At 38.9% G+C, this 26,760-nt stretch overlaps 1 protein-coding gene across 5 annotated transcripts in view; it reads left to right on the forward strand.

The window, feature by feature from the left end:
• dysf (dysferlin, limb girdle muscular dystrophy 2B (autosomal recessive)) overlaps positions 1-26,760 on the forward strand; it is a 108,837-nt gene that overhangs the window by 44,788 nt on the left and 37,289 nt on the right. For 4 of the 5 annotated variants that reach the window (XM_038286436.1, XM_038286437.1, XM_038286439.1 and 1 more), the window contains 9 exons: positions 790-971; positions 1,103-1,243; positions 4,492-4,521; positions 4,647-4,682; positions 4,983-5,024; positions 5,587-5,688; positions 6,400-6,561; positions 17,962-18,136; positions 18,216-18,289. In XM_038286436.1, the coding sequence (XP_038142364.1) occupies positions 790-971; positions 1,103-1,243; positions 4,492-4,521; positions 4,647-4,682; positions 4,983-5,024; positions 5,587-5,688; positions 6,400-6,561; positions 17,962-18,136; positions 18,216-18,289 (944 nt within the window). Of the gene's footprint in view, positions 1-789; positions 972-1,102; positions 1,244-4,491; positions 4,522-4,646; positions 4,683-4,982; positions 5,025-5,586; positions 5,689-6,399; positions 6,562-17,961; positions 18,137-18,215; positions 18,290-21,537; positions 21,598-26,760 lie in introns of all 5 variants that reach the window. The other variant, XM_038286440.1, reaches the window with a different exon arrangement.

Genomic DNA, 26,760 nt, shown 5'->3' on the forward strand with positions numbered 1-26,760 from the left:
CTGAATTGTGCTATACAATTACATTTGCCTTGACTTGCCTTGCCTTGCCTAATGACCTTTTTTAGAGGAATGGGCCAGTTTCAGGTATTGCAGGCCAATGACGACCTTAACGACTCCCCATTACCAAGGGTTGGAGCTGTTTTGTTTTTTTGTTTTATTTGTATGTTTTCTAAGCCATAACAAGGCTGTTGTTGGGCTATTCTATAAAAGCCTGGAACTCAACCATAATCCAGACATTTTGAATTCAGAAACTTCCCGGATGGGAAGCGAAATTTCTTCAAACTTGGAAAATTAAGCCCAGTGGTTTTATTTTCTAACTTTTTAATTTGACTTATTCAAAATTACAGTTTTTTAATTGATCTTTTAATGCTTTAGGCTTTAAATGGTTCATTTCTTCCTGACCTGTCAGCTGTGCTCTTTGGTTTTTATGATGATGATTGATCATTAATGTTCTCCACCAAGCCCCAGTTATAATGAGATAAGTTGTTTGTACTGACTTTTTTTGGGAGGTGCCGTTCAATTGTTTAATAAAGTTGCATTACATACTTTAACATTTGAATTCTATTAAAACATTAAAATTCGGTACAATTTTTCTTGCACTTGAAAAATAATCTGAATTATTATCAGTTTTTCCCATAAAGCAAAATGAAATCTGATCTGCCAGCATGTAAAAACAGAGGTATGAACACTTTTTAAAACACAGAATGTGCAGTTGGTGTTTAATTTTCCAGAGTAAAGGTGATTTCATGTTCAATGCCTTGGATGAAGTTATTGCTGCTATCTTTCCAGATCCCTACGCCATTGTGTCATTCCTCCATCAGTCTCAGCGGACAGTGACCGTCCGTAACACCCTCAATCCCACGTGGGATCAGACGCTTATCTTCTACGAGGTGGAGATTTTTGGAGACCCAGAGGCAACCATCGCGAATCCTCCTGAAATTGTGGTGGAGCTTTATGATGAGGACTCATATGTGAGTATTTAAACTCTTTCTATTAATCCTTTGCCTCCATATCTCTTGTCATTTCTATGTTAGTTTCCCTTAAGGAACTAAAATGCTGGAGTCAACGTTTAGCATGGCTGTGTTGTTTTATTGTTGTCCAGGGAGCAGATGAGTTCATGGGCCGCTGTGTGTGCCAGCCCTCCCTGACTCCCTCGCCACGACTCGCCTGGTTCCCGATTCGCAGAGGGAGCCCCACTGCCGGCGAGCTACTGGCTGCCTTCGAGCTCATACGTAGAGAAAAGGTCAAAGGTTTACCCATACGTCAACACTTTTTTTTTTTCAAACATGCGTTTCTCTTTCTGGGGTTTGCCATACAAACTAACTGACATTAATATATATTAATATAGTGGTAGGTTTGACAAAAAATCTGAATATTTAATTTAAATATAAATATGTGAGCATTTCCTGAGTGATGTAAAACATCTTGCATCTCGGAAGAAGAAGAATGTAAAACCTGTTTGTCTCTTGTTGAGTCTTGTTTTATAAATGTTATCTAAGACCTTTCTATATTATTATTTTTATTTAATGCAATGTATAGTGGTGCCCCTCCTGGGGACTCCCTTGATCTGCTGGGAGACTTCAACGCTCACGTGGGCAATGACAGTGAGACCTGGAGGGGCGTGGTTGGGAGGAATGGCTGCCCTGATCTGAACTCGAGTGGTGTTCTGTTGTTGGACTTCTGTGCTCGTCATGGATTGTCCATAACGAACACCATGTTCAAGCATAAGGGTGTCCATATGTGCACATGGCACCAGGACACCCTAGGCCGCAGTTTGATGATCGACTTTGTCATCGTTTCATCGGACTTGCGGCCGTATGTCTTGGACACTCGGGTGAAGAGAGGTGCTGAGCTTTCCACTGACCACTACCTGGTGGTGAGTTGGCTCCGGTGGTGGGGGAGGATGCCGGTCAGACCTGGCAGGCCCAAACGTGTTGTGAGGGTCTGCTGGGAACGTCTGGCGGAGTCCCCTGTTAGGCGGAGCTTTAACTCCCATCTCCGGCAGAACTTCGAACACATCCCGGGGGAGGTGGGGGATATTGAGTCCGAGTGGACCATGTTCCGTTCCTCCATTGTCGAGGCGGCTTATCTGAGCTGCGGCCGCAAGGTTGTCGGTGCCTGTCGTGGCGGCAACCCTCGAACCCGTTGGTGGACACCTCCGGTGAGGGATGCTGTCAGGTTGAAGAAGGAGGCCTATCGGGCCTTTTTGGCCTGTGGGACTCCGGAATCAGCTGATGGGTACCGGCGGGCGAAGCGGCATGCGGCTCGGATGGTTGCTGAGGCAAAAACTCGGGTGTGGGAGGAGTTTGGAGAGGCCATGGAGAAAGACTTCCGCACGGCTCCGAAGCAATTCTGGTCCGCCATCCGGCGTCTCAGGAGGGGGAAGCGGTGCAGCACCAACACTGTTTATAGTGGGGATGGTGTGCTGCTGACCTCGACTCGGGACGTTGTGGGTCGGTGGGCGGAATACTTCGAAGACCTCCTCAATCCCACCAACATGTCTTCCATTGAGGAAGCTGGGCCTGGGGACTCTGGACTGGGCTCTCCAATCTCTGTGGGCGAGGTCGCCGAGGTGGTTAAAAAGCTCCTCGGTGGCAGGGCCCCGGGGGTGGATGAGATCCGCCCGGAGTTCCTGAAGGTCCTGGATGTTGTAGGGTTGTGTTGGCTGACACGACTCTTCAACATTGCATGGACATCGGGGGCAGTCCCCCTGGATTGGCAGACTGGGGTGGTGGTCCCCCTATTCAAAAAGGGGGACCGGAGGGTGTGCTCCAATTACAGAGGAGTCACACTCTTAAGCCTCCCCGGCAAGGTCTATTCGGGGGTGCTGGAGAGGAGGGTCCGTCGGATAGTCGAACCTCGGATTCAGGAAGAGCAGTGTGGTTTCCGTCCTGGTCGTGGAACGCTGGACCAGCTCTACACCCTCAGCAGGGTCCTGGAGGGTGCATGGGAGTTCGCCCAACCAGTCTACATGTGCTTTGTGGACTTGGAGAAGGCGTTCGACCGTCCCTCGGGGGGCCCTGTGGGGGGTTCTCCGGGAGTACGGGGTGCCGGGCCCTTTGATACGGGCTGTCAGGTCCCTGTATGACCGGTGTCAGAGTCTGGTCCGCATTGCCGGCAGTAAGTCGGGCTCGTTTTCAGTGAGAGTTGGACTCCGCCAGGGCTGCCCTTTGTCACCGATTCTGTTCATTACCTTCATGGACAGAATTTCTAGGCGCAGCCAAGGTGTTGAGGGGATCCGTTTTGGTGGCCTTAGGATTGCGTCTCTGCTTTTTGCAGATGATGTGGTCCTATTGGCTTCATCAGGTCGTGATCTGCAGCTCTCGCTGGATCGGTTCGCAGCCGAGTGTGAAGCGGCCGGGATGGGGATCAGTGCCTCCAAATCCGAGGCCATGGTCTTGAGCCGGAAAAGGGTAGAGTGCCTTCTCCGGGTCAGGGGGGGTGTCCTGCCCCAAGTGGAGGAGTTTAAGTATCTTGTCTTTGCAGTCAGTTCATCAAGAGTACGATCCTGCCTTAAAATCCTATTGTGGGAGCTCAGACACCCACATACTGCATCAACAGCTGCATGCCTGTCTACCTGCCAGCTCCCAGATCAGCAGCTCTGATTGGTTGATGAGCAAAAGTTCAATTTTTACAACTCCAGGATCTGATACTTGTGAAGCACATAAAATGCGTCAGATGTTTATAAGCTCATGAGGCGCTGCTTCAGCTGCTCAGGTGTGTCAAGATGCGCTGCTCCCGCTGCTCAAGATGCGCTGCAGGACTTTTTGATGCTCCTCGATGTGCTTCAGCCATTGACTTTGCATGTAAAATGGCTGCTTCTGTTGCCCATAGCGCATCCAGTGTGAATGTAGTAGGAGAGTCTTGTCTGATCTGCTGGTCACATGATTCACTGCACATTATATTAACCCCTTTGTCCTTGATTGTGTATTTTGACAGTGGAATAAAATATCATATGCTTATTGTTCCAGTAGAATTAGCTATTACTGAGTTAACTAGAAAACAAAGCTTGTGAATCATTGAAGACCTAAATTGGGCGGGTCTTTTAAGTTAGCGGGGCTGAACAGACATGCTACGGTTTAAAATTAAGCAACTGCATATTTTTTGGTGAAAGTAATTCAAGAGATTTATCTGCATAATGTAGCAGTTCTTTTGGAATTGGTTTTAATTATTTGTTTAGGGTGACCTGAATTTAAAATGAACACACATTAGATTGAAACTGATTATCTTTAATTTAAATAGATTTATATTCAAAATCAAAATATTTTACAAACCTTTAAGTTCACAAGTTTTTGTGGTACTTCCTTACTTAACAAAATTGATTTGATCGACTCCTATTTGTTGGGTTTCCAATAAAAAAATTAGATTTTAGTGTACTTACTCGGGTTGGTAATGTAGTCTTAACAAGTCTAAAAGCTAAAAAGCACAGAAACCAAACCTCTACCAGTCATCTTTCTCTTTCTAATTGGTCCTCTCTTATTGCATCTACAGCCTGCAGTTCACCACCTTCCAGGTCTAGAGGTCAGTTTATGTTTAAATCATTGTAATTTAAATATCATTATTATTCTGATTTATTTACTGTATTTATACATTTACTGTTATATTGTTGATCTATGTGCAATAAAGCATTATTTTCTTAAACACAGGGCGATGTCGTCAGTTCAACCCATGTGCTGGACGAGGTAAAACCACACTGAGTAAAATCAGAAGACATTATTTGAACAGAGTTGATGGAAATAAGGGATGATAATAAGCTTTAAAAAAGACCTAAACAGAAAAAAATCTCTGTATTAAATATTAAAGCCATGAGCCAGAAATTGTAGCTTAAAAAGAAACCCCTTAATCCCCGCTTCTTAAATCAATCAACTCAGCCTGATTGTTGTGATTTAATACAAGACAGTTATCATGTTTTATGTGTGTATTAAGTTTGTTTCTTCCTATTCTGCTTTGTTTTTTTCTTTTCTTCATTTTGGATTCCTCAGTTGATGTTTCCAGGATTCCTCTCTGAAAACCTGCAGCAATGGGTACATTTTAAAAACATACACATGAACCATCAAACCAACCTACAGTCATCATGTTTCATGTCTTTAATTCCTTAGATAACTCAGCTGGAAAAGCAGTCATGCAAGCATGTTATTTATCATCTGTAGACCCTCTGTTTCTCTTACTAACTTGTTTCATGTTTACAAAGGTGAATGGAAGCCTAAAGAGGTTATGTTAACATTTTAGGGGGAAAAAAGCATTGTTTCAGTTTGTAATTTGACAAATATTGCACATTATATAAAGGTTGTCTTTAGCCTTCCACAAAACCTTTAAATCGATGTTTTTCTTGTTTACATTTTGAGAGCTTTCTTTATAAGGAAATTGTCAAACTAAAAGATTTACTGTTTGTGTTTAAAAACTTACAATTACCTAAACCTAGTTGTCTCAGAACCTCTTTATTTGAGTGTTAAAAACAACTTTAACAGCATTGCATAATTTCAAAAAGCATGACTCACTGTGTGATGTAGCTCAAACTAGTTTTTTAATGTTTTTTTTTGTTTTTTTTGGGGGGTTTTGACCTGCTGCTTTCTTTTGCTTTGGCAGCCGGAGGAGACGGACCTTCCCTATCCACCTCCTCAGAGGGAGCCCAATGTCTTCATGATTCCCCAGGGCATCAAACCTGTTCTGCAAAGAACTGCTATTGAGGTGCAGCAGTAACAAAAGCTAATGCCAGTTTGTTTTATTGTTTTTTTACGCAAAAATGTAAAAAAATTAAATCTTTGACAGAAAGATGTTTGAAGTTTTTCTTCAAACATTATTTACTGATGTGCTGGGAAACTGAAAAATAAGCACTTTAATGATAATACATGCGGCTTTTGCAGGGGTTTTAAAGTGGAATCATGTGGGTTAACATTTAGCAGTCAATATCCTAAATGCAGTCAGCAGCATTGAGGGGACTTAAGTTTAAAAAGTTAAGAAAAACACGGAAAAAATATTACTAATAGGTCAGTGTAAAGTTTAAAGCTAATAAACCTGAAGTAACAGTACCTCAGAGTCAGTCTAATTCTAGCTTAAATAAAAACCCTTTGCAGATCACTTTTTCCTTATGCAGACAAGGCAATTTATGAAGATAGTGAGCCCTCTGTGTGCTTTTAGAGCATGCAGCTTTTTTCCTTTTTAAGGGAAAAAGGTTTTGAGTTTGAATTACTGCAAAGTCCGATTTTTTATTCTATTCTCCTTCACTCTTTAAACTGAATACATATAGCTTTTCCACATAAAGCCATAAAAAAGATCAAAAAGAAGGGCCACTTAAAGCCCCCACTCATCTCCAATTAAGTAATTCTGTTGGAATCTGCAAATAATTGGACGTCCAGCCTGGGTGAAAAAATAAACTCTATTCCCCTTTTCCTCTGTTAGATCTTAGCGTGGGGCGTTCGAAACCTCAAGAGTTTCCAGCTGTCCAGTGTTACGTCTCCAAGCCTGCAGGTGGAGTGTGGAGGCACCATGGTGCAGAGCTGCGTCATCCGCAGTGTGAAGAAGAAGCCAAACTTTGACATCAATACGCTCATCCTTGATGTGGTGAGAGCACGGGGACGAACCTAACCATACACAAACACAGAGTGTAATCAGAGCACAGACCCACAGCTTTCATGGTTAATGAGACCTCTGCTGTGATGTGGTTTGCTTCAGTCATTTATCTTCATCAGCAAAGCCACAATAATGGCACCAGAGGGAAGGACTCTAGGCTTCCCTCCCTTTTTCCATGGAAAGTTCAAATGTTTTAGTAGAAAAGTAAAAGCTAGACTCTGAGATGTTTCCAGCTCTGCTGTGGAGCTATTTTAACTTCATAAAGTTCCTACAGATGTAGAATTGAGGACTACGCAGTGGCTACTAACATATACGGTAGATTAATATTCAACATAACTATAGGGTGGAGTATTTTGACATGCACACTGTGGAAATTCAAATACCTACCAGATGACTTGAAATTGAATGCAGCTGAAAAATAAACTCACCATTCTTGTGATAGAACAGACATAGGTCACATATTGAGGCTTATTTTAGAAAAAGAAAAAATATAATGGCTTTTGAACAGGTGTTTAAAGTTGTACTTTAAACAGTAGTGCCAGAGCTGCGCTTTTCATTCAAATTACTGCAAAATCAAAAGATGAAAAGAGAAAAGAGATAAAAGCATCAGAAGACTGAAAACGATTCACTGAATTTAGATAACATAACTGTTGAAGTGAACTGAAGTCTTAGTTCACGGGAACAAGGTTGACATTAAAATGATTTAGTTTTCTCCAAATGGAGTAAAAAAAGAGTTTTTTTTAGAGAGGTGAAGAAATTACTATTAGGTTGCACAGCTTTTTGTACGGCTGTATTTTTCTTATCCTGACAAAGTCAATCGAGATAGGAGCAGTGAATCTGGGTAAAAAAATAACACATTATATGTTTTATAGAAACCCTAAATGGAATCCAGATGTTCAATTTGTTGTATCTAGAGTGTTTAATGTAGGGAAACAAACCGTTTATTCCTTATCTTACAGAAAAAAAAAAAAAATCAGATCAGGATTTAGGAGAGTTGATATACAGTACACTCAAGCCCTGAATCATTGATTTCTGTCATTTAATAAATGTGGCCAAGGAATGTTGATTATGAACAAAGCAGAAAGTGTTAGAATGAGCTCAGGAGTTATTGTCAGGGTCCTGTAATTTATAGGTTGTTGGTTCTAGCGCCCATATTATCTGTGTCAGTTCTCACCACCATTAGTTTGGGAATGTTTGTGTTAATGACTGCCTGTACAAAAGTTCATTGAGGTTCTGGACTTGATAAAGGCTATAAAGGTAGCTATACAGAAGTATAGACCATTTACTAAAACATTGTGTCAAAAATTATTTATATCCTTCTTTATAATCTGTGAACAAATCTCTCCTGCCATTAGAGCAATTAAGCCTTCTAATTATAGCTTTTTGATTCTTTCCAAGGGTATTTTTGATTTGATATTTATCTTTGTTAATCAGCTCCAAGACTTTCAGTTTTGCTGGGACTCTTGTCATCCCCTGATCTTCATCTCCTTCCACAGATTATCAGCTTAGATACAAGTCAGGACTCACAAATTAGAATAGCATGTTTGCTAAATCAAACTGCTTAAACCCTAAAACCCAGGGTTTTAAGTAATCTTAATCCATGCATCCTGCATAGGGTTTGCTGAATTGAAAAAACAACAACATATTTCTATAGTATTAGGAGATATACTGAGGGAAATCAGTAAATTATGAGATTAAGCTTTCTGACCGTAAATAAAATCAAAACGTTTTTTTTCAAGGGTTTAAGCTGAACAGTCAGGAATCGTAATTTCATAAAAATAAAACAAGCAAAAAAAAAAAAAACTGTTGAAAGCTACAAAATGAAATTTCCATCAGATAAACTTCAGCTTCATATATGGGTTTGTTAATTGTTAATGTTGTTCCAGCTTGTGAATCATATGGTTAAGTGGGTGGATTCAAGTGTCTCACTTTCGACCACTCTTCTATTGAAACTGACACATTTTCTATCATTTCTTAAAAGTATATATATATATATATATATATATATATATATATATATATATATATATATATAAGGAGAATCATGCCAAAGGTCTTGGCCGCAATTAAAAATCCACAAAACAGTGATCCAGATTTAATCCCTACATTCTACTGCATGAAATCTCCTACTCATAGATTTTCTTCCAAAATGTTCTTGAGAGCTTAACAATATTAAAGTATAAAAGTTGATCCCCTCTGTGTTTTATTATGACAGCTTAAACTAGAGTATGGAAATTATCACATATTTGAATCAACCCCTCAGACACAGATTCAGCCCCTGCTGTTTAATGTTAACAAGATTAAGCCCCTGCATTTGACCACCACAAGGGTATGACAGCCTGAACTGGACAGTGGAAATATGCACACATTTTCTCCCCTTAAATTCAGCCCCTGAACTTTGTCCAAACATTGACTGTTAACAATTTTAGGGTTTAAAGTTGACTGCATTGGTGTTTTCTTATGCCACAGTGGCAGAGGAAAATGCCAAATGCATACTTTCCTTAAATAAAACTCTTTGAAGAGTCAAACCAAATCTCTAACTCTCTCAATTTAATGTGTTTCTTTAGCATCGGTAGACTTACTTAACCCTCCTCAAAGCCAAAAAAGTCAAAAGAATTATATTAAGCGACTTGCTTTTGGGGATTTACTTAAAATGTAGCTCCCAAGGCTTTTTTAAAGTAATAGCAGCTAATAACAGTTAGACCTCTCTGCAGTAAAACCCACAAGAGATAATTACACATCTTTGAATTAATTATCCTAATTTAGTGTGACTGAGGTAAATTGGTCACAGGTGCTACATTTAAGGTTCTTTAAATCAAATAAATTATGTGAATAGGTTGCTTACTAGATATTGATGGGGAAACATACAGTACATATTACCTATACATATATTTAAGGGACATTTTTGGGTTAATTAAGTAGTAACTCTAGAATTGTTGTTGCGTTTTCTCTCAGTGTCCGGTAAAGTTGGGTGATAGGATGAAACCATCGCTTTCCTTGAAAAAAAAAATTATAATAATAATTTCAGACTGTTCAATTTTCCTCATATAGATAAACAAATGAATAACCAGGGGCGTTGCTAGGCACAAAGCTTTACTGGGGCACTGGCCCCCTACCGCATATGCCCCTCCTGCCATACACAAATACAGACAAGCACACTGCCCCACCCTGATACATTCCTACCAAAATTACCAGTTGAGATATTAATGAGTGTAAGAGCATATTTGTTTTAACAAACATGAACATTTTCAACATTGCAGCTATAAAAAATAAGACATCACCAACTTTAAAAATAAAAAGTTTCCTTATACACATTCTGAAGTAATCATTAATTCCTAGGTTTCAGAGTTTTAGTTCAGAGGAAAGTTTAACTCAACCTGAACTAAGTTTTTCTCTTATTTTTTTTTTTTTTTTTTTTGAACTTTATTTTTTTTATTTTTAATAACAGATGAACACAGTTACAATCTTTGTCTCCACCGACCTAAGCCACTATATTACACGAGACATCGAAAGGTGAGTCAGTGGGTGTTCTAACACATGTAATAATGCATACATGACAACAGATTGAAATCAACAGGCAGATAACAGTAAAATAAAATAAAATGGTACACAGCACTTGAATGAATCCCCTCCTGAGACAAGACAATCCACACATTCATAGTATTTTCCATCGACCAAAGATATACGCTAATGCAAAAGGGCTATCCTGTAGCTGTGTCACTGAGTTAGTAACGGTATGACAGAGCTCCATCTTGTATTAAAAACTGTTTTTTGAAACCTTAGGGAATATGTTATTCCTTCCATCATGTAAATGTCCCAAACTTTTTGTATCCATATGTTATATGTAGGAGGCTCTGGCTTCAGCCATCTGACAGTTATGCATTTCAATGCTGCTGTAAGCAAGATTCTTAACAGGTATCTATCCCCCTTCCTGTCTATTCCATCGGGTATTTCTCCCAGAATTGCCACCAAGGGAGTTTTTGGGACATTTCTCCTGAAAATTACTTTAAGTGCTTCAAAGATGTCCTCCCAAAATACACTTAGTTTAGGGCAGGACCAAAAGATGTGCGTATGATTTGCAATCTGTGTCCCGCAGTTTCTCCAACATGAACTTGGTTGAGTTGGGCCCATTTTACTGGTTATTGTTGGCGTTCTGAAAAATCAGACTATTACTTTCCATTTGAATTCTCTCCATGTGTTAGAATTTGTTGTTAATTGTGCGTCGGTACACATTTCTTCCCATGTGTCCTCTGTTATTGACTCCTGCAGTTCAGTTTCCCATTTAAGCTTTATGTTTGTGGAATCATGCCCGTTCATAGACAGAAACAGGTTATATATTTTACTAATTACATTGTTATTACCTTTTCCCCTTTGTATGTCCATTAGGAAATTTTCTATGGGTGCAGATTCACGGAGTTTAGTCCAATTATTGTGTGTTGTTACAAAGGTTCTAAGTTGTAGGTATCTATAGAAGTCTGTCTTAGGGAGACCAAATTCACTTTTCATCTGCTCGAAGGTTTTGAAGTTTCCCTCTTTAATTAATTGATGGATATGAGATAGTCCATAATTAGACCAGTTTTTGAACCCGGAATCTAAATTGTTTGGTGTAAATGTCTTTATAAATCCTATATTTGATAAAAGTGAAATCTGCTTTGATAACTTAAAAGCCGATTGTATTGATTTCCAGACTTTAAGGGTATTTTTTGTCCAGGTTGTCATTTCCTTTGCAGGGGTATCTAAGAAAGGTAATGTTTGCAGTGGTACTGAGCATCTGCTTTCTTCTATTTCCAACCAGCGAGTATCTGCACTATTCTGTAGCCATGCTAGTAGGGGTTTAAGTTGTGCAGCCCAGTAGTAATATTTTAAATTTGGGAGTTTAAAGCCCCCCTTGGATTTAGGTAACTGTAGAGTTTTCAGTCTGATTCTAGGACGCTTTTTTTGCCAAATGAATCCAGTTATCATTTTATCTATTGTGTCAAAGGTAGATTTGGGAATTTCCACAGGTAGCATCTGGAATAAATAGAGTAGTCTTGGTAACACATTCATGCGGATACTTTCAACACGTCCTATCAGAGAGATGGGGAGGGTATCCCAACGCTCCAGGTCATTTTTAATGATTCGTAGAAGTTTATTATAGTTTGTCTCATAGAGGTCACATAGAGACGGAGGTATTTGAATACCCAGATATTTGATACCGTTCTTGGGCCATTTGAATCCACTCTGTACTTTTATGAGGTCTGAAATTGTGCTATTTACATCCATAGCTTCCGTTTTTTCTATGTTGATTTTATAACCTGAATAGAATCCATATTGAGAGATGAGCTCTTTTAGGTGGGGGATTGTTGATTTAGGTTCTGTCAAGTACAAAAATACGTCATCAGCATATAATGAAATTTTGTGTACGTCTTTATTGATTTCTATCCCTTTAATATTAGGATCCTCTCTAATGAGTTGAGCTAGTGGTTCAATACTAATGGCAAACAGGAGGGGTGAGAGTGGGCATCCCTGTCTGCACCCCCGTTCTAATGAGAATCTAGTAGACCTATAGCCGTTAACTTTAACTGCTGCCTGTGGAGAGGTGTTTTCACCCAATCAACAAAATATGGACCAAATCCAAAGCGTTTAAGGGTATGAATTAAATATTTCCAGGAGACTCTATCAAACGCCTTTTGGGCATCTAAAGAGATGATTGCTGATTCAATCTTTCTCTCTCTTTGAACGCTTGTTAGGTTTAGTAAGCGTCTTAGATTATCACCATAGTACCTACCAACAATAAATCCTGTCTGATCGGGGTGTATGATTTGGGTGATAAATTTGTTAAGTCGTCTTGCTAGGATTGCTGTAAGTATGCGTGAGTCTGTATTCAATAGTGATATGGGTCTATAAGACTGGCAATCTGTAGGATCCTTGCCCTCTTTGTGGATTACTACTATTGTGGCTTCTGTCCAGGATGGTGCCATAGTTTTGGATTTTAACGCATGATGATATGCTTTTAATAGCAAGGGGGCCAGAAGATCTACAAAAGTTTTATAGAAGTCGTTGGTAAATCCATCTGGGCCTGGACTTTTGTTGTTCTTGAGTGATTTGATTATCTGCTTAATCTCCCATTCCTCAATTGGTTGATCTAATTCCAGCGCCATCTCATCCGTTAATTGGTTCAATTTTATGTTATTTAAATATTCTGTAAGCTCTTGGTCATTATTACAGGTATCAGTATTTGTATATAGTAATTTATAAAATTTTGCAAAGGCCTCAGCTATTTTGTCAGGACTTGTCTCAACAGTCTCTTGGGATTTTATTTTATGAACCATATTGGAGGATTGTCGTTTCCTCAATCTAAATGCTAATAACCTACTGGCTTTCTGACCGTGTTCATAATATTTTTGATTAGTAAACCTCAAGTTACCTTCTACTTTATCTAACAATAGACTGTTTAGTTGTCTGCGGGTTGCATTTAATTCCTTCAGGATTTTACCTGAAGCGTATCTCTTATGTTTAAACTCCAAATCTTTGATTCTATCCTCCAAATCTTTTTGTTTAGCCTCCTTTTGTTTTTTCCTTGCAGATGTGAAGGAAATTATGCGGCCTCGAAGGAATGCTTTGGCACAGTCCCATAATATCAGAGGTGTTGTTTCTGTAGATGTATTAGTTTCTAGGTACATCTTGAGCTCCGCTGTAATGGATGTGATGAATACTTTGTCATTGAGTAGGGACGTGTTAAGTCTCCATTGTTTAGATGTTAACCTATGTCCTATATCCCATTTTAATAAGACAGGTGCATGGTCAGAAATAGTAATAGGTAATATTTCAATATCTACTATTCTATGCAGTTCTGACTTTGGGGTAAAAAAATAGTCGATCCTAGAGTAGGATGCATGACTACTTGAGTAGAAAGTAAAGTCTTTAATTCTGGGAAACCTGCTCCTCCATACATCTACAATACCTGTCTCTATGATCTGATATTTGAGCATCCTACTCATTCTAGAGAGTGGAGTTCTTGGTGTGGGTGATCTGTCCAATATTTGTGACAAAATACAATTGAAGTCCCCACCCATCAACAACAGCCCGGTGCTGTGCTGTAATATTACCTTAAACAGTGACTTTATGAAATCTGGTGCATCCAAGTTGGGTGCATATACATTTACAAGCGATACTTCTATGCCATCAATTGTACCATTAACTAACACGTATCTTCCCTCTGTATCTCTATGTAACAACGTTTGTGTGAAATTAATCTGTCGGTGCATAAGTATGACAACACCTTTCTTTTTTCCTGACTGGTGGGATGAATAGAAAGCCTTGTCTGCCCAAGATTTTTTTAATTTTTCATGCTCTGTATCAGATAGGTGGGTTTCTTGGAGAAAAGCAATGTGACAATTAATTTGTTTTATTTGAGTCAATATTTTCTTTCTTTTGACTGGATTATTGAGTCCCTTTACATTGTAAGTTACAATTTTAAGTGGGTCATCCATTAGCTCTATGTGATCTATGTTTGAACATCTCGGAATATATCTGAAATGGCCATAAGTCCTTTATGCAAAACACTGTCTTGTCTGTGTGGGGTCCAAGGGACATATACACAGTGTGCGCAGAACCAAACAGAGAGGGATAATATAATTTTTTGACAACGGTAACCCTGGGGGACAGAGGGAACAGAACTAAGAGAACATAGAACAGGTAGATACAATGTTTATATACTTGGGACATAGTCCCCAGCAGCTAAAATGAGCTGCTAAAGTGCACAGTCAAGGTAGAGTCTGTGTGCAGGGGTGCGCTTAGATATGAAAATAAGATGAGAGAAAAAAAAAAAAAAAGCCAAAGTCGTAATGGAGAAAGCAAGTTAGCTATAAAAGCTTCAAATATACCGCACAAGCTCCTGCAAATCCTAAAAAAAAACAAGAATCTGGAAGTAAAACAGCAAATTTGCTCATATTGTTAAAGAATATAGATTTATCATCATAAAAGAGAGCAGTTTGAGAGATAGTCACAACAATGGATATATTTTCTAATATTATTGTCTGTATAGGCTCACGGTACCTTTATTCGGCTTGCTCTATTGGGGTAATATTGTTCCGGACATATTCCATAGCCATTTTAGGGTCGAGGAACTCCTTTTCTTCATTATGGTATGTGATCCGAAATCGGGCCGGGTAGAGGAGGCCGTAGCGGACTTCTTTATTACCCCGTAGCGCCTTCCGTACCTCCGTGAAGGTGGCTCTTGCTTTGGCTACGCTGGCCGTGTAATCGGGGAAGAAGCTGACACGATGTCCATTGTAGGAAAGCGGAGCTCTGTCTCGGGCTCTCCTCAGAATCTCCGCCGCGTCTCCGTCATGATGTAATTTAGCGATGATGACTCTTGGTGTCTCCCGGTCTCTGGGTCCTTTCCCGGTGAGTGTGCGGTGTGAACGGTCCACCTTTATATCTCGATCCATCTGCAGAACTTCTTTGATGATTTTCGCCACAGCTTGTGGGGAGCTGGAGCCCGGGCGTTCTTCAATGCCCGCTATGGGGATATTGGACCTTCTCATTCTCCCCTCTAGATCTTCACATTTATCTTTCAGCGTGGCCATTTCCTTCTGTAAGCTGGTTACAGTTGACTGTAGTGAAGTAACTTCATCTGACCACGTTGATAGGCCACCTTTTATGTCCAAGATGTCCGTCTTTATAATATCCACTTCAGTTTGCATGATCTTTGAGCTGTTAGCAATTTCGGAACGGACCGCTAGCAGTTCGGCTCTTATAGCTTGAAAATCTTCTGCTAATGCGCCTTTAAGTTCGTCTCTTATCACTTTAGCAATTTCGCCTCTCAGTGACGATAAGATATCTGCTTTCATTTCTTCGTTACTCATGTTCGGGCCAACCGTCTCAGTGGTTGTCGGTGGGTTAGCTTCGCCAGTTGTCCGCTGTCTCATACTCCTAGCAGGCCTTATAGCATTAGCATCGCTTCCGTATCTATACTTTTGCAGCTTTTCGGCCATTTGGGCCGATTATGCTCGGATTGTCCAGTTGTTTGTGATTCTAAAGTTTTCTCTTCGGTTTTTCGGCGGGTATTAACGTAGTTAATGCTGTTTATATATTAATTTTTTATGTAATTAACACGGATTTTGCAGGAGCTCAGGAAAGTACGTCCTACGCCATATCTTGCTCACCAGCGCCCCCTTTCTCTTATTTTTTGAGCATTAAAGTGTACCTCCTATTTTTCATTTTTGCAAAGTGGTCAATCACTAGACTGTGACTCAGCTTAGAAAGTTCTTCCTTTTCAACTGATAAAATAGCAAGATGACGGAGCCTGTCTTGTCCCATTGTGCACCTCAGCCAAGTGTGGAGCTTTCTCAACACACTGAATGACCTTTCACAACTCCAGCTGTTGATTGTGAGGGAGATCTGGATGACCTGTGTTAGCGTGGGGAACATGGTGTTATCAAGCAAGTTGAAAACACACTGCATATCCTTGATGACAAGGATTTCTTTTTCAACCATAAAAAGCTTTCAAACCTTTTTTAATTAAATGAACGTTTTTTTTACTCCAAATTTGTGCTGGGGATAGTGGGACAACTTCACTTGTTTAGGACCATCATGTTTTCCCCCTAAGTCACTAATGTCCCCTTCTTGTTTGTGGACGCTGGTTGTTGCTCCCTCATCACCTTCATGGTCCTGTCTCTCCTGTCTCTCACCTGTCTCTTGCCTGTCAGTCTCGCCTCCTCCTCCCTTTCCTACTCCAGCACCTTCATTCTCATTCTCTATAGCAAACATTAAAAAACGTAAATTTATAATTATGTAAATATCTATCATATTGCTTATAACGTCCCTAATGTAACTAGTTAGCTTAAATCACTAATTCATCACAGGACCTTACCTCCCTCTCTCTCATCTTGTTTTACTGCTTCCCTGTCTCTGCTTCGTGTGAGGAGTTTCCTGATATCCATCTACAAACCAATGCAGTCATTTTCAGTTAGTAGCCTATAAATCATGTGGTTTCACTGGGAAAATAATAAAATTGACTGGTAAGAAACGTTACCAGAACTAAAAATACGTCGCGGCCGCACAGTGTCCTATCCAACTCAGTCGAGAGCAGCGTGTTAGTTTACCTGCAGTTCATGCAGTGACATGCGCTGACGTGGGGGCGCTAATACATCCTCAATTTGGAGTTACCAACACACTTGCTGCGCATTTGAGTAGAAATATACGTCTCCTCCCGTTGGAATTATCTAAATTGATGCATTAAAAAAATGTATCACTGTTGCAAATATTCATGAGATTTATACTGGGGCACAGCTCATTTATACTGGGGCACGTGCCCCAGTAAATGGGGTCTGGCGACGCCGATGTGAATAACATAGTCAGAACAACTGGAAAAGAGGAAACTATTCCCATTATACGAAACTTTTACATTTTGAAAAGAAAACAAGCATGTTTATCTTATTGGGTTTCAGCAGTGTGGGCAGGTGATTAACAATACATGCTCTGAGGGTTTGCTTGTCTTTGCCCACAAAGTCACTTGTACTAATATATTGTCCATCGACATTTGTTTCACTGACGAATCTCAGTTGGACAATTTTTACATATTGACCAACCTTATGGTCTGGTTGTAGAAACGGTACAGATTGCGTACTGTATGGATACCTGGGTTAATACGCTGTATTATTTGATGGGCCATTACTCTTTGCTTATGGGTTACGTTAAATTGACTAACAAGAACTATATGGCCTACATTTGGGTTCACTTAAATATAGCTTTAGAAGTATCTCAAAGGGTAAGACCTCTTTAGTCTGTATTCCAGGCACTTTGAAGGTGCTGTGACTTAGTGTTTTGATTTAACGCTTTATGGGGGGTACCATTTTGTCCTTACTGTTATAAAATAAGAAGGAATAATCTTCAACCCTAAAATATATATCTTGATATATCCTACCAAGAAACAAAAACTTATGTGATAAACTCTTCAAAACATTTAGTTAAAATTGTGTTCAATTTAGTGATTCTTTATCGTTCTTTATTAATACCTCTTAACACAACTCTTAAAGGTCATATATTCAATTCCAGTCTTTGACTTTTTACTCAGTGTAATTTATAACTTTAAGATGAAAATAAGAATAACATGTCCTCTGCTAATCATGGCTTACTTTCTGCTGGTAATTCACCAAATGCTATCTATACTATCATTTTAGGCTATAAATACATTGTCGCAGATAAAACCATTAATGTTGATAGCAATAGGTACCCAATAGGTGTCCCATAAATAACTAGTCCCAATTGGAACATTAAGTAATTGCACTCATGTCAGTAAGTAACCGCAAATGCTGCTTTATGCAGATGACGCTGTGTTTCTTTTACTATGCTATCATTCTGTCATACAAAAGTTTTCTTTAAAATCTCTTCTTCACTTCCTCTCAGAGACTTCCCCGTGAGGAGCTTTACATGCCGCCTATTGTAATCAAAGTCATTGACAACCGTCAGTTTGGGAGGAAGCCGGTGGTCGGTCAATGCACCATTCGGTCACTTGAGGAGTACCGAGGCACACAAGAGGAAGAGCAAACAGAGCAGGAGGAAGAAGAGGGCGGATGGAGACGTAAGAAAAAGATCTTTTGGTTAATTGACACTGCAGATTTATGGTAAAATCTATCTGTTTTTTAAATTTCTGTATTAAGGTGAAACACCTATGGTAACAACTGGAGAAGTCTTCATAGACATTGATGATCGAGAGCCACTTGTTCCTGACCAGGTAAAACCACACCGTCAGTAAGCTGCTTTTTATGACTCAATATAACAGCAATATGAGTAAAATCATCTAAATGGAAGGAACTCTTTGCCTTTGTATAGCCAGTAAAAACGATACTACCTCTTTAATGCAAACAGATTAAACGCATGGCATCAAACTAATGGGTTCTCTTACTAATGTTTTAAATTTTTTTGGTTTTCATATACAATATTTTCACTCCCATCACAACAACAATATCAACAATATTAACAAAAAGCAACTTACAACTTCTTTGATTGTTGGATAACAGGAGGAGTATGAACCTAAGAAAACAGCAGCAATGTAGCAGGCAGTAACATGTGAAACCATGAATGTGGAAAGGCTGACACAAAGACATAGAGCCAAAATGGTACATTTTTTATTAATTTGAATACACTCAAATATGTTCATATAAAAACATTATTGTAATGTGAAACAGAAAGGTATAAACAATAAAGGTATTTTGAGATCTTCAAACCTTTGCAAACCAAATCTAAAATAGAAATTCTCTTTAAAACCTTTTGAGAAACTCCTAAAAAACTCCACACACGACGTTATTCATTTATTTTAGATTTTCAAATATTGAAAAGTAAAAATATTGAAAGATTTTCAGCCACTCAGAACAGTCATACCTTACTTTCATAATCCAAAGAATCCAAAATGGCTATAACTTCAAAATAGATGTAAACCAAAAGCCAATCAAATGTATACTAAGCTATCACAACTGTATATTTACATAAATGCCAACAGCAAAAAACAACATTGCATTATGAAATTTTCCGTCCTTCCTCCCTTTTTTTAGGTGATTTTTTAAATCTCTTTTTTTACCTATTAAACCCACTCTAATATCTTACTTTATATTTGCATTGACTTTACCTTTGTCTTTATCCAGGCAAATATTTAAATCCATCAGTTGTTCACACTATTATTTTTTGTATGCCTGCATCTTGTTTTTCTTTATTATAATAGTTTCCTTCACAGTTAAAGGAATAGTGCCGAACCATATGCAACAAATTAACAGTTTAGTGTCTTACTAGGGGACCTTGTGTATTCTTTATTGTAACTTAATCAGTCATCTCTCTACAGTCCCCTTTATCATTGGTAAGACCTCCCTAGGTGTTTAAAATTTCTCTATCCACACCTTTATTTCCAATCCAGCTTAAAACGCTGTTCTACTAGATTTTACGTACCATTAGTACACTTTGCATGAACTTTGATTTAGTTCCTGGGCGTTAAAATTTGCCTTTATACTGAAAAAATTTTAAGGATTGTGAGGAACGTTTCAACACTGAACTCTTTCACGCCTCCAACCGCACATTTTCCATTCTCTTCAATCACATTTGTCTCATTGCGCTGAAGTGGGAGTAGCAGGTTTTAATGTGTGCCAACATGGGAGGTCCAGAAATGCACAGCATGAGCTAAGAAGCATAAATCACTCTCTATGTGTCAGAGGGACCATGGCGTCTAAGCAGGGTGTCGAAATCAGTGTACACTCCCTGACATAAACCCCGCATCCAATTAAAGCGCCCAAGATCAAAACAACGAAGTGGACACAATAAGAAGGACTCAACCAGACAATAAATCTGAGGTTCCTGTTGAATGTTTCTCATGTTTGCTGATTCTAACTCGAGGAGGATATAGAAATATGTAATTTGGAAACAGCTGTAAAATGGAACATCTGGTCAGCAACCTCAGTAATAAACAAATTTGTTTTTTTTTAATCTATGTAGTAAAAGGAAACAGAGATCAGCTTTTTTGTTTTTTGTTTTTTTGCTGCCCAAACCAAATTTTTAGAATTTGTCAATTTCCTACCTTATTGGAATCCTCAATGGGTGAATGTATTTGCAAGATATATAAGGTAGCAGCTTTTCTCAACAACATACAGTACAGTGTGTTTTACACTCATCCAGATACTGAAGGGGACACTTCAACTGCTAAAACCTAAATATAGTAGAATAAATCACTCTTTTCTTCCACTTCAAAGTAAATTATATAAAGTTTAAGGTCAACTCTCTTCAATTAAACACAAATAGGCCAACACTTCTGTTTTGGTTCAGTTAACCTAAATTTACAATTTCACTGCCAAATAATGCAGTGATGTATACACAAGATAACCAGGCCTTTCCAAACACTTTAAAAAGTCAGTATTATGATTCCATTCCATTATAATTATTAACCTCTTATAGGTAAATTCACAACATTTCGGTACAGTTTAACACTAGAACTACCAGGATTTTTCTGCCTACCTTGAACTACCAGAGAGGGGTCAATTGACCCGGAAAAATCCACTAAAAACTATACTAAAAGCTTGCCTTAGGGTTCCCTTCCCCACACAGGCTCAAGCGACAGCTATGAGCTGCTAACAGCTACATTTCCACAACAAAAGGAGTGTCCGCAGGAGGTCCAAAGGTCAAATGACCCTCCTGTAGGGCTTTTAGATAAAAAGGACAATTGACCCCTCCGTAGTAGTTCTAGTGTTAAAACATTGTGAACAAATCCAAGAAAATCCACAAAGAAATATGTGAGGAAGATATTTGTGGACCTACTGTTTCATCCTACTGCCCCCTGATGCCTGCAGGAACCACATTTAGCTCTTCCGACAATTATGTAGAAATATAGACAGTATGAGAAATGGCTAATTTAAAGTTCAGGAGGTAGAAGGATTCTGTGTCCCGGAGAGGAATATGTTTTGTTGTATCAAACTCAGATTTAATATAAAATACCATTTGAAAACAGAAACGCTTTATACACATTGAAATGAGTCTTGTACTCACTCAGGCTAAAAGGCCGCTCAGTGATGAAGAAGCCATGAACATAAAAATGAAATAGAAAGTTAGATTACAGTGTACAAATTCACTTAGGGGCAATAAAGTACATCATAGAGACTACACTTTACATCCTACAAACAGAAAATAGTCTTATCTTCTTTAAAGAATTTTACAAATAAAACAACACATCTAATGAAATATCAACCCAAGTTCACAGTCAGGGGCTACAAACAGTGGCAGTTCTAGAAAATCTTCTCAGGGGACGTCCAGGCAGGGACCAATGTATATGAGAGAACACTATTGTGAAATATGTTTTTAGGTGAAAACCTCAGCTCAGTGATGTTAAACATGTGTCAGGGAAATGTTAAAAGTCTAATTTTTATGTTGTGTATATCCCTAACCACCTAACCTCAAAGTGTGTGTGTTCTCTTTGTGTTTTTGTCTGCTTTGCATGTTTTCTTGTAGTTTGCAGATCGCGCCAGTTCGGCTATCATTAATCTCTCAACCTCTAGTTCCAGCCTTCATGTAGGTAACATACTCATACTTTAACTCATGTCATTCTGTCATTTATCTAATAATTCATTTACCAGTTTTCACATGTTATCGCTCTGTACCCATCAATGTGCAATCCTTTACTCAACATTTCGCCACATTTTGTAGACAAGCTCTGTTTGGTTTTATTGGGATTCATTGCAACAAAAGTGCACCATAAGTGTGAAATGGTTTGGATGTATTGCCCTCTTTGGAGAAACTCCTGGTCCTTTTCATTTGGCTGCAATTAAAGCTGCAGCTGTGTAGGAGTATCTCCCTTCCAACTTTTTATTTTTATTTTTTAATAATAGCTAAAGTTTAATAAGATTGGATGGTGGTATTCTGTGAGCAAAATTTTTCAGTCTTGCCACAGATTCTAAACCAGTTTTAGGACTGTGCTTTGACTAGGCCATTATAACATCCTGTTTGTTGTATGCTAATGTATAATTTCTTGCTGGAGGATGAGCCTCTACCCCAGTCTGAAGTCTTTTGCAGGCTTTTAAAGTTTTTCCAATCAAGCTTTACTTGTAAAGCACTAAAAACAAGCAGGTGAAAAAAATAAAGGCAAATATACTATTAAAACTATTAAAAACGCTTTTAAGAGCCTTTTAATTTTTTTTTACAAGTTTGTAGAGAACAGGGGATCATAGGATCATAAAAATTCAGTAATGAGTGGCAAGACCATTGAAAGACTTTAAAAACAAGGATTTATAATTATATAATTTACAGGAAATAGTTCTGAGCTTAAAAGCTTAAAAAAAAAAAGTGTGCAATTTTTTTCCATATTGGCAGAACGAAAGCAGCAGTGCCTGACAACGGCAGTTGTTCAGTGAAGACCTACGGACCTATTTAGAGAAATCCATGGATTATTGATTCATAGTGATTTGCTGTAACCACCGACTTTAATTTGGCACTTATTTTTAATTTGGCCTTAATAATTACATGGAAAGTAGTTGAAGTCCGATTTAAAACCAAGGTTTGTTTCTGTTGGCTTCACATACAACTTCTTCTGTACCATCAAAGACCAACGCTTCAGTCATGCTCTCATTAAAGACTAAGCAATGTACCCTTCAGTTCTTTAAATCTCTGCCCTGTTTTGAGCTCAAACCATTTTCCCATCCCCTCTGACCATTCAGTCAGGTGATGCTCTAGGTTTTAGTTACAGAAAACAGTGCATAGAATTAGATGCCTCCTAAATCCAATTGGTTACATTTCAAACAGTTAATATATTATTCTGCTGTTAATTTTTGATAAGATATATTTGAAAAGTATATTTCATTATCTTTTCAATTTACGAAGACGTACTACAAAGAATTAATTAAATGAGTTATAGCTAAATAAAGACAAAATATACAGAAAATTCTGTTATAAAACATGGCAAAATGTGAAGACCCGTTTTATTGCCACTCTGTATCATGTTTCATATATTCAGATCTGCTCTCACTGGCAACAAACTGGGAGAATATCTTTATTTTTACACTTGGTCTGGGGCTGTGTCAGAAATTCACACCAAAGTCTTTACTAACTGAAACTGATGGATGTCACTGGCTCAGAGAGATGAGGACTGATGTGGAAGGAATGCACAAGAACATTTCAAACTCCATTCCAAGCAGAGATATATAGATTTTGGTTAGCGACATGCTCCGATCCCTGCGGTTTGGAACGGAATCTGATCGTCGATTTGCAGAGGAGACCTTGCTCCTCGTAGCATTCTCACGTCTTTGTTTTTTAAAGCCAGGTCAATTCAAAGACTAGGCCCGAACCGGAGCAGACTCTAGCACACTCACATCCAGTAGTTCCTCACTCGACAGTAATTGGGGGGGTTATTTCTTTCTTTCTAAACAAAGATATTTGTTTTATTAAGGGGACAGATATTGAAACCACTCAAATTAAAGGCTCGGCTTTCTGTCTGCTCGGGGCCAAAGTCAACAGAACTGCTATAGATCCTCTGTACCACAACTCCCTGTGCGCCGACAGTTACCACAAGAAATAAATGAGAGAGGGTTAAAGAGGGGGATACTGAGGAAAGGAGAGGCTGAGTGACTGAAAGAATCAGAAAGGGTTTGAGTGAAAGGAGGAAAAAGAGGGAGGTAATGTCGCATGGCACCAGCAAAAGAAAACTGGCTCCTTTATGTTTGGGTCAAGACCAGAAAATCGAGCCTGATGATTACCACATTACTGTAGCAAAGTGTGCTGCAGAGCTGCTTCCAGTCGGATTTAGTTTCAGCGTTGGAAAGTTTAAAAGGATCAGCTCTCAGAGGCTTTATGACTCCACAAACAGGCATATCTGAGATGGAAAAACGTCACATCTGATCTTCAGGATGCAAGCTTGATGACAGTATCTCTCTGGGATTTTTTCGCCCCCTCAGTACAAGGAAGCTGTATTCAAGAAATCAGGCAGATCAGATGTACATAATGTGGTTTCTGAGCCGATTTTCTTTTTTCTCCAGGTGAAAAAAAGGTGGTCAAACCTCTCCATTCCCATCAATTTCAATCAAAACTATTCAGGTCCTGTGCCAACAGCCAGTCAGATCAGGTTAAAATCCCACTTTGAAAATGCTGTAGTTTGCCTCCGCTTCTATAAATCCTTTCTGGATTCCTTAAACCAGAGGAACTAACCGACATGGCGTCATGCCAGGCGACATTGTGGCATGTGGAAAGAGGGGGGTTAGGGAACACGCATTTATGGCCCTAAAATGACACTGTGACCAGAAACAACATGTCAAAATAGCTTACTAAATCATTATTGTTTTTCTTGTTCTGCTAATCACGGCCACAGACTGATGTAAGCTGCTGCCCTCCCCTAAAACTTTAAGCGCTCCACATATTTTCTGCCCAAAATGTCCTTCAGATGTGTCCATGCAGAGCTGGGTGGTGCATTGCAGTTGCACTGTCAGGCATTTGGCTGACTGTGAGATTTTTCGTCTAATGAGATATACAGTAGGGCCAAATTGTTTGACTAAGGAGAAACAATCTGAAACAAATAAAAGCAACATAAAATTAGCTAGTTTTAGCGATTAGCATTAGGTTTTGACAGACTTCATACACTATAATATTTCTAGCCTAAGCTATTTTGCATTGCCTGCAGATAGCTGGGCTTTTACCCCTTTATTTATTTACGTATGTATGGTATTGTGATCATTCAAAAAGATAAAAAGCAGCATGAGATTTGAATACAAAACAGACTGAAAATAAAGGTTATCAAATTCCATTTAAACAAAAGTGATTCACAATTGCCAAGAAGGCAGTCAGTGTATACACAGCTGTTTGAGTGATGACACACAGAATGTTTTGTTCTTGGAGAGTTCCTGGACAGTGGAGTAGTGGCTTGTGTCACACAGTCTACCTTTTTATAGGTGTGAGGAGAAAACCCAGGATAAACATCTATTACTAAAATGCTTCCATGTCTTTATTTTAGATAATGTCTATAGCAACATTTAGAAAATCCATGCAAGGTTGTTTCCTTACATTCTGCCATGTAAATGGATAACTATGGAGAAGAAAATGTATTTAAAGTCTTACAATAGGTTCATATCTGAGTTAAAACCATACAGTTTGAAAAAGGAATGAAAAGCCATTGCGGGAGTGGCAACATTCTTCCTCAGGTGCCACTGTCCTGCTCCAACACACCTGAAACAAAAAGCCAATTGACCTCCTTGACTTGTCGCTAAGTTTAGCAGAGGCCTGGACATTTACCATTCCTTTCATGTTTCATCTGTGATAAAGAAGGGATGCGTGCAAAAGCTGCAGGTGGCACTCCAGGGCTGATGTTACCTACCCCTAAGCTATTTCATAATACATGCAAAATGTTATTGATCCAGATACCTGAAGATATTTGCTACAACAAATTAAACTTTTTGCAGTACTACTAGACCTGGTGTCATACATCAACCTTTCACAACTGACTTGGTACAGTCCTTTTCTAATGTGTTGAGGGCCCCAGATCTCTCTGAAGTAGATAGGCAAAAGCAGAGAAGTAGGAATCTGTTGAGCATATGTAGGTGTTTTTCTTTCGGGTATATCCATCTCTGTAAACTTAACCTTTTCTTCTTTTAGTCACTGGCATCTAGCAGATAATTTTGTAGTTTTTCTGCCCATAAAAATAGTTTGTTAAAAAAAATGCTACAAGGCAGCGCAGGATTAAAGAAGCAAATAGAAATTGAGCACTGGGCTTAAACTCGTTCTGTGTAATGTCAGTCAGTAATCGCAGGGGAGAAATTTATTTATATGAAAGATGCCACAAATTTTTACTTGAGGTATGGTGCTCTGCCTTCAACCACAAGGCAGCAAATGACAAAAACAGGCCTAGTTGATTCACATTCTTCACTCTAAGCAGGGTGTTTTTTAGCTATTCTACCAAAAATCTGTGCAGATTTTAAGCATTAAGCCTGCCAACTGAACAGATTGAGGAAGGGACATCTTTACTTTAGAGTCTTTTTGATGAAGCCTTTGAGATTAAGAGAGTAACAATTAGTAGAGTTTAACCAAGGTTGGTAAATGTAGACTGTTTAATATTAGATGAAAGATTCTCAGAATAAGTCACTTCAATGAAGGGACAAAGGTTTTCATATACAAAGATAATCTCTGGAAGAGTCGATAGCTTTCTAAAGCAAGAAAAATTATTACTAACAAGGAAATGTTTACCAGACTTGATAGGCTTCCCACAAGTTGACATCCGAGCAGATTCACCCTGAAATCATCCTGTGCAATGGCCATGGCAGTTGCAAAAGATCACGAAGTTGTGTTTCAGACCTCTTCTGGCATGTTAATTGTTAAAGGTAACATTGCCTCATTAGAAAGGGTAAACATCACAAAACCTCTTCCTTCAGAAAAGGTTTAAGGTACTGAAACAAGACTAAGAGTCCAAAAGTTGCATTTAAATGAATCACTAGTCTTTTGGAATGTCCCTTCAACTGCTGACAGCAAACTTGAGACATTAGGCCACAACAGACACTGCCATGTTAGAAGGAAGCCAAACAGATTATGTCAGCACCACATCAACAACTCTCTCAAACACAGCTTTGGATGGGCTATGGTTTCAGCTCTTTTACAGCCACAAAACCAAACACCTTTTAGATACTGACTCAACCATGAACTATGATGTTTTCTAGAGGTGAATGTGAAGTCATATAGTAGAAACCATTAAAAATTCCCAAC

The sequence above is a fragment of the Cyprinodon tularosa genome, unplaced genomic scaffold (genome assembly GCF_016077235.1).
Source record: "Cyprinodon tularosa strain WSP-4 unplaced genomic scaffold, ASM1607723v1 ctg225, whole genome shotgun sequence".
In the NCBI taxonomy this organism is placed as follows: Eukaryota; Metazoa; Chordata; class Actinopteri; order Cyprinodontiformes; family Cyprinodontidae; genus Cyprinodon; species Cyprinodon tularosa.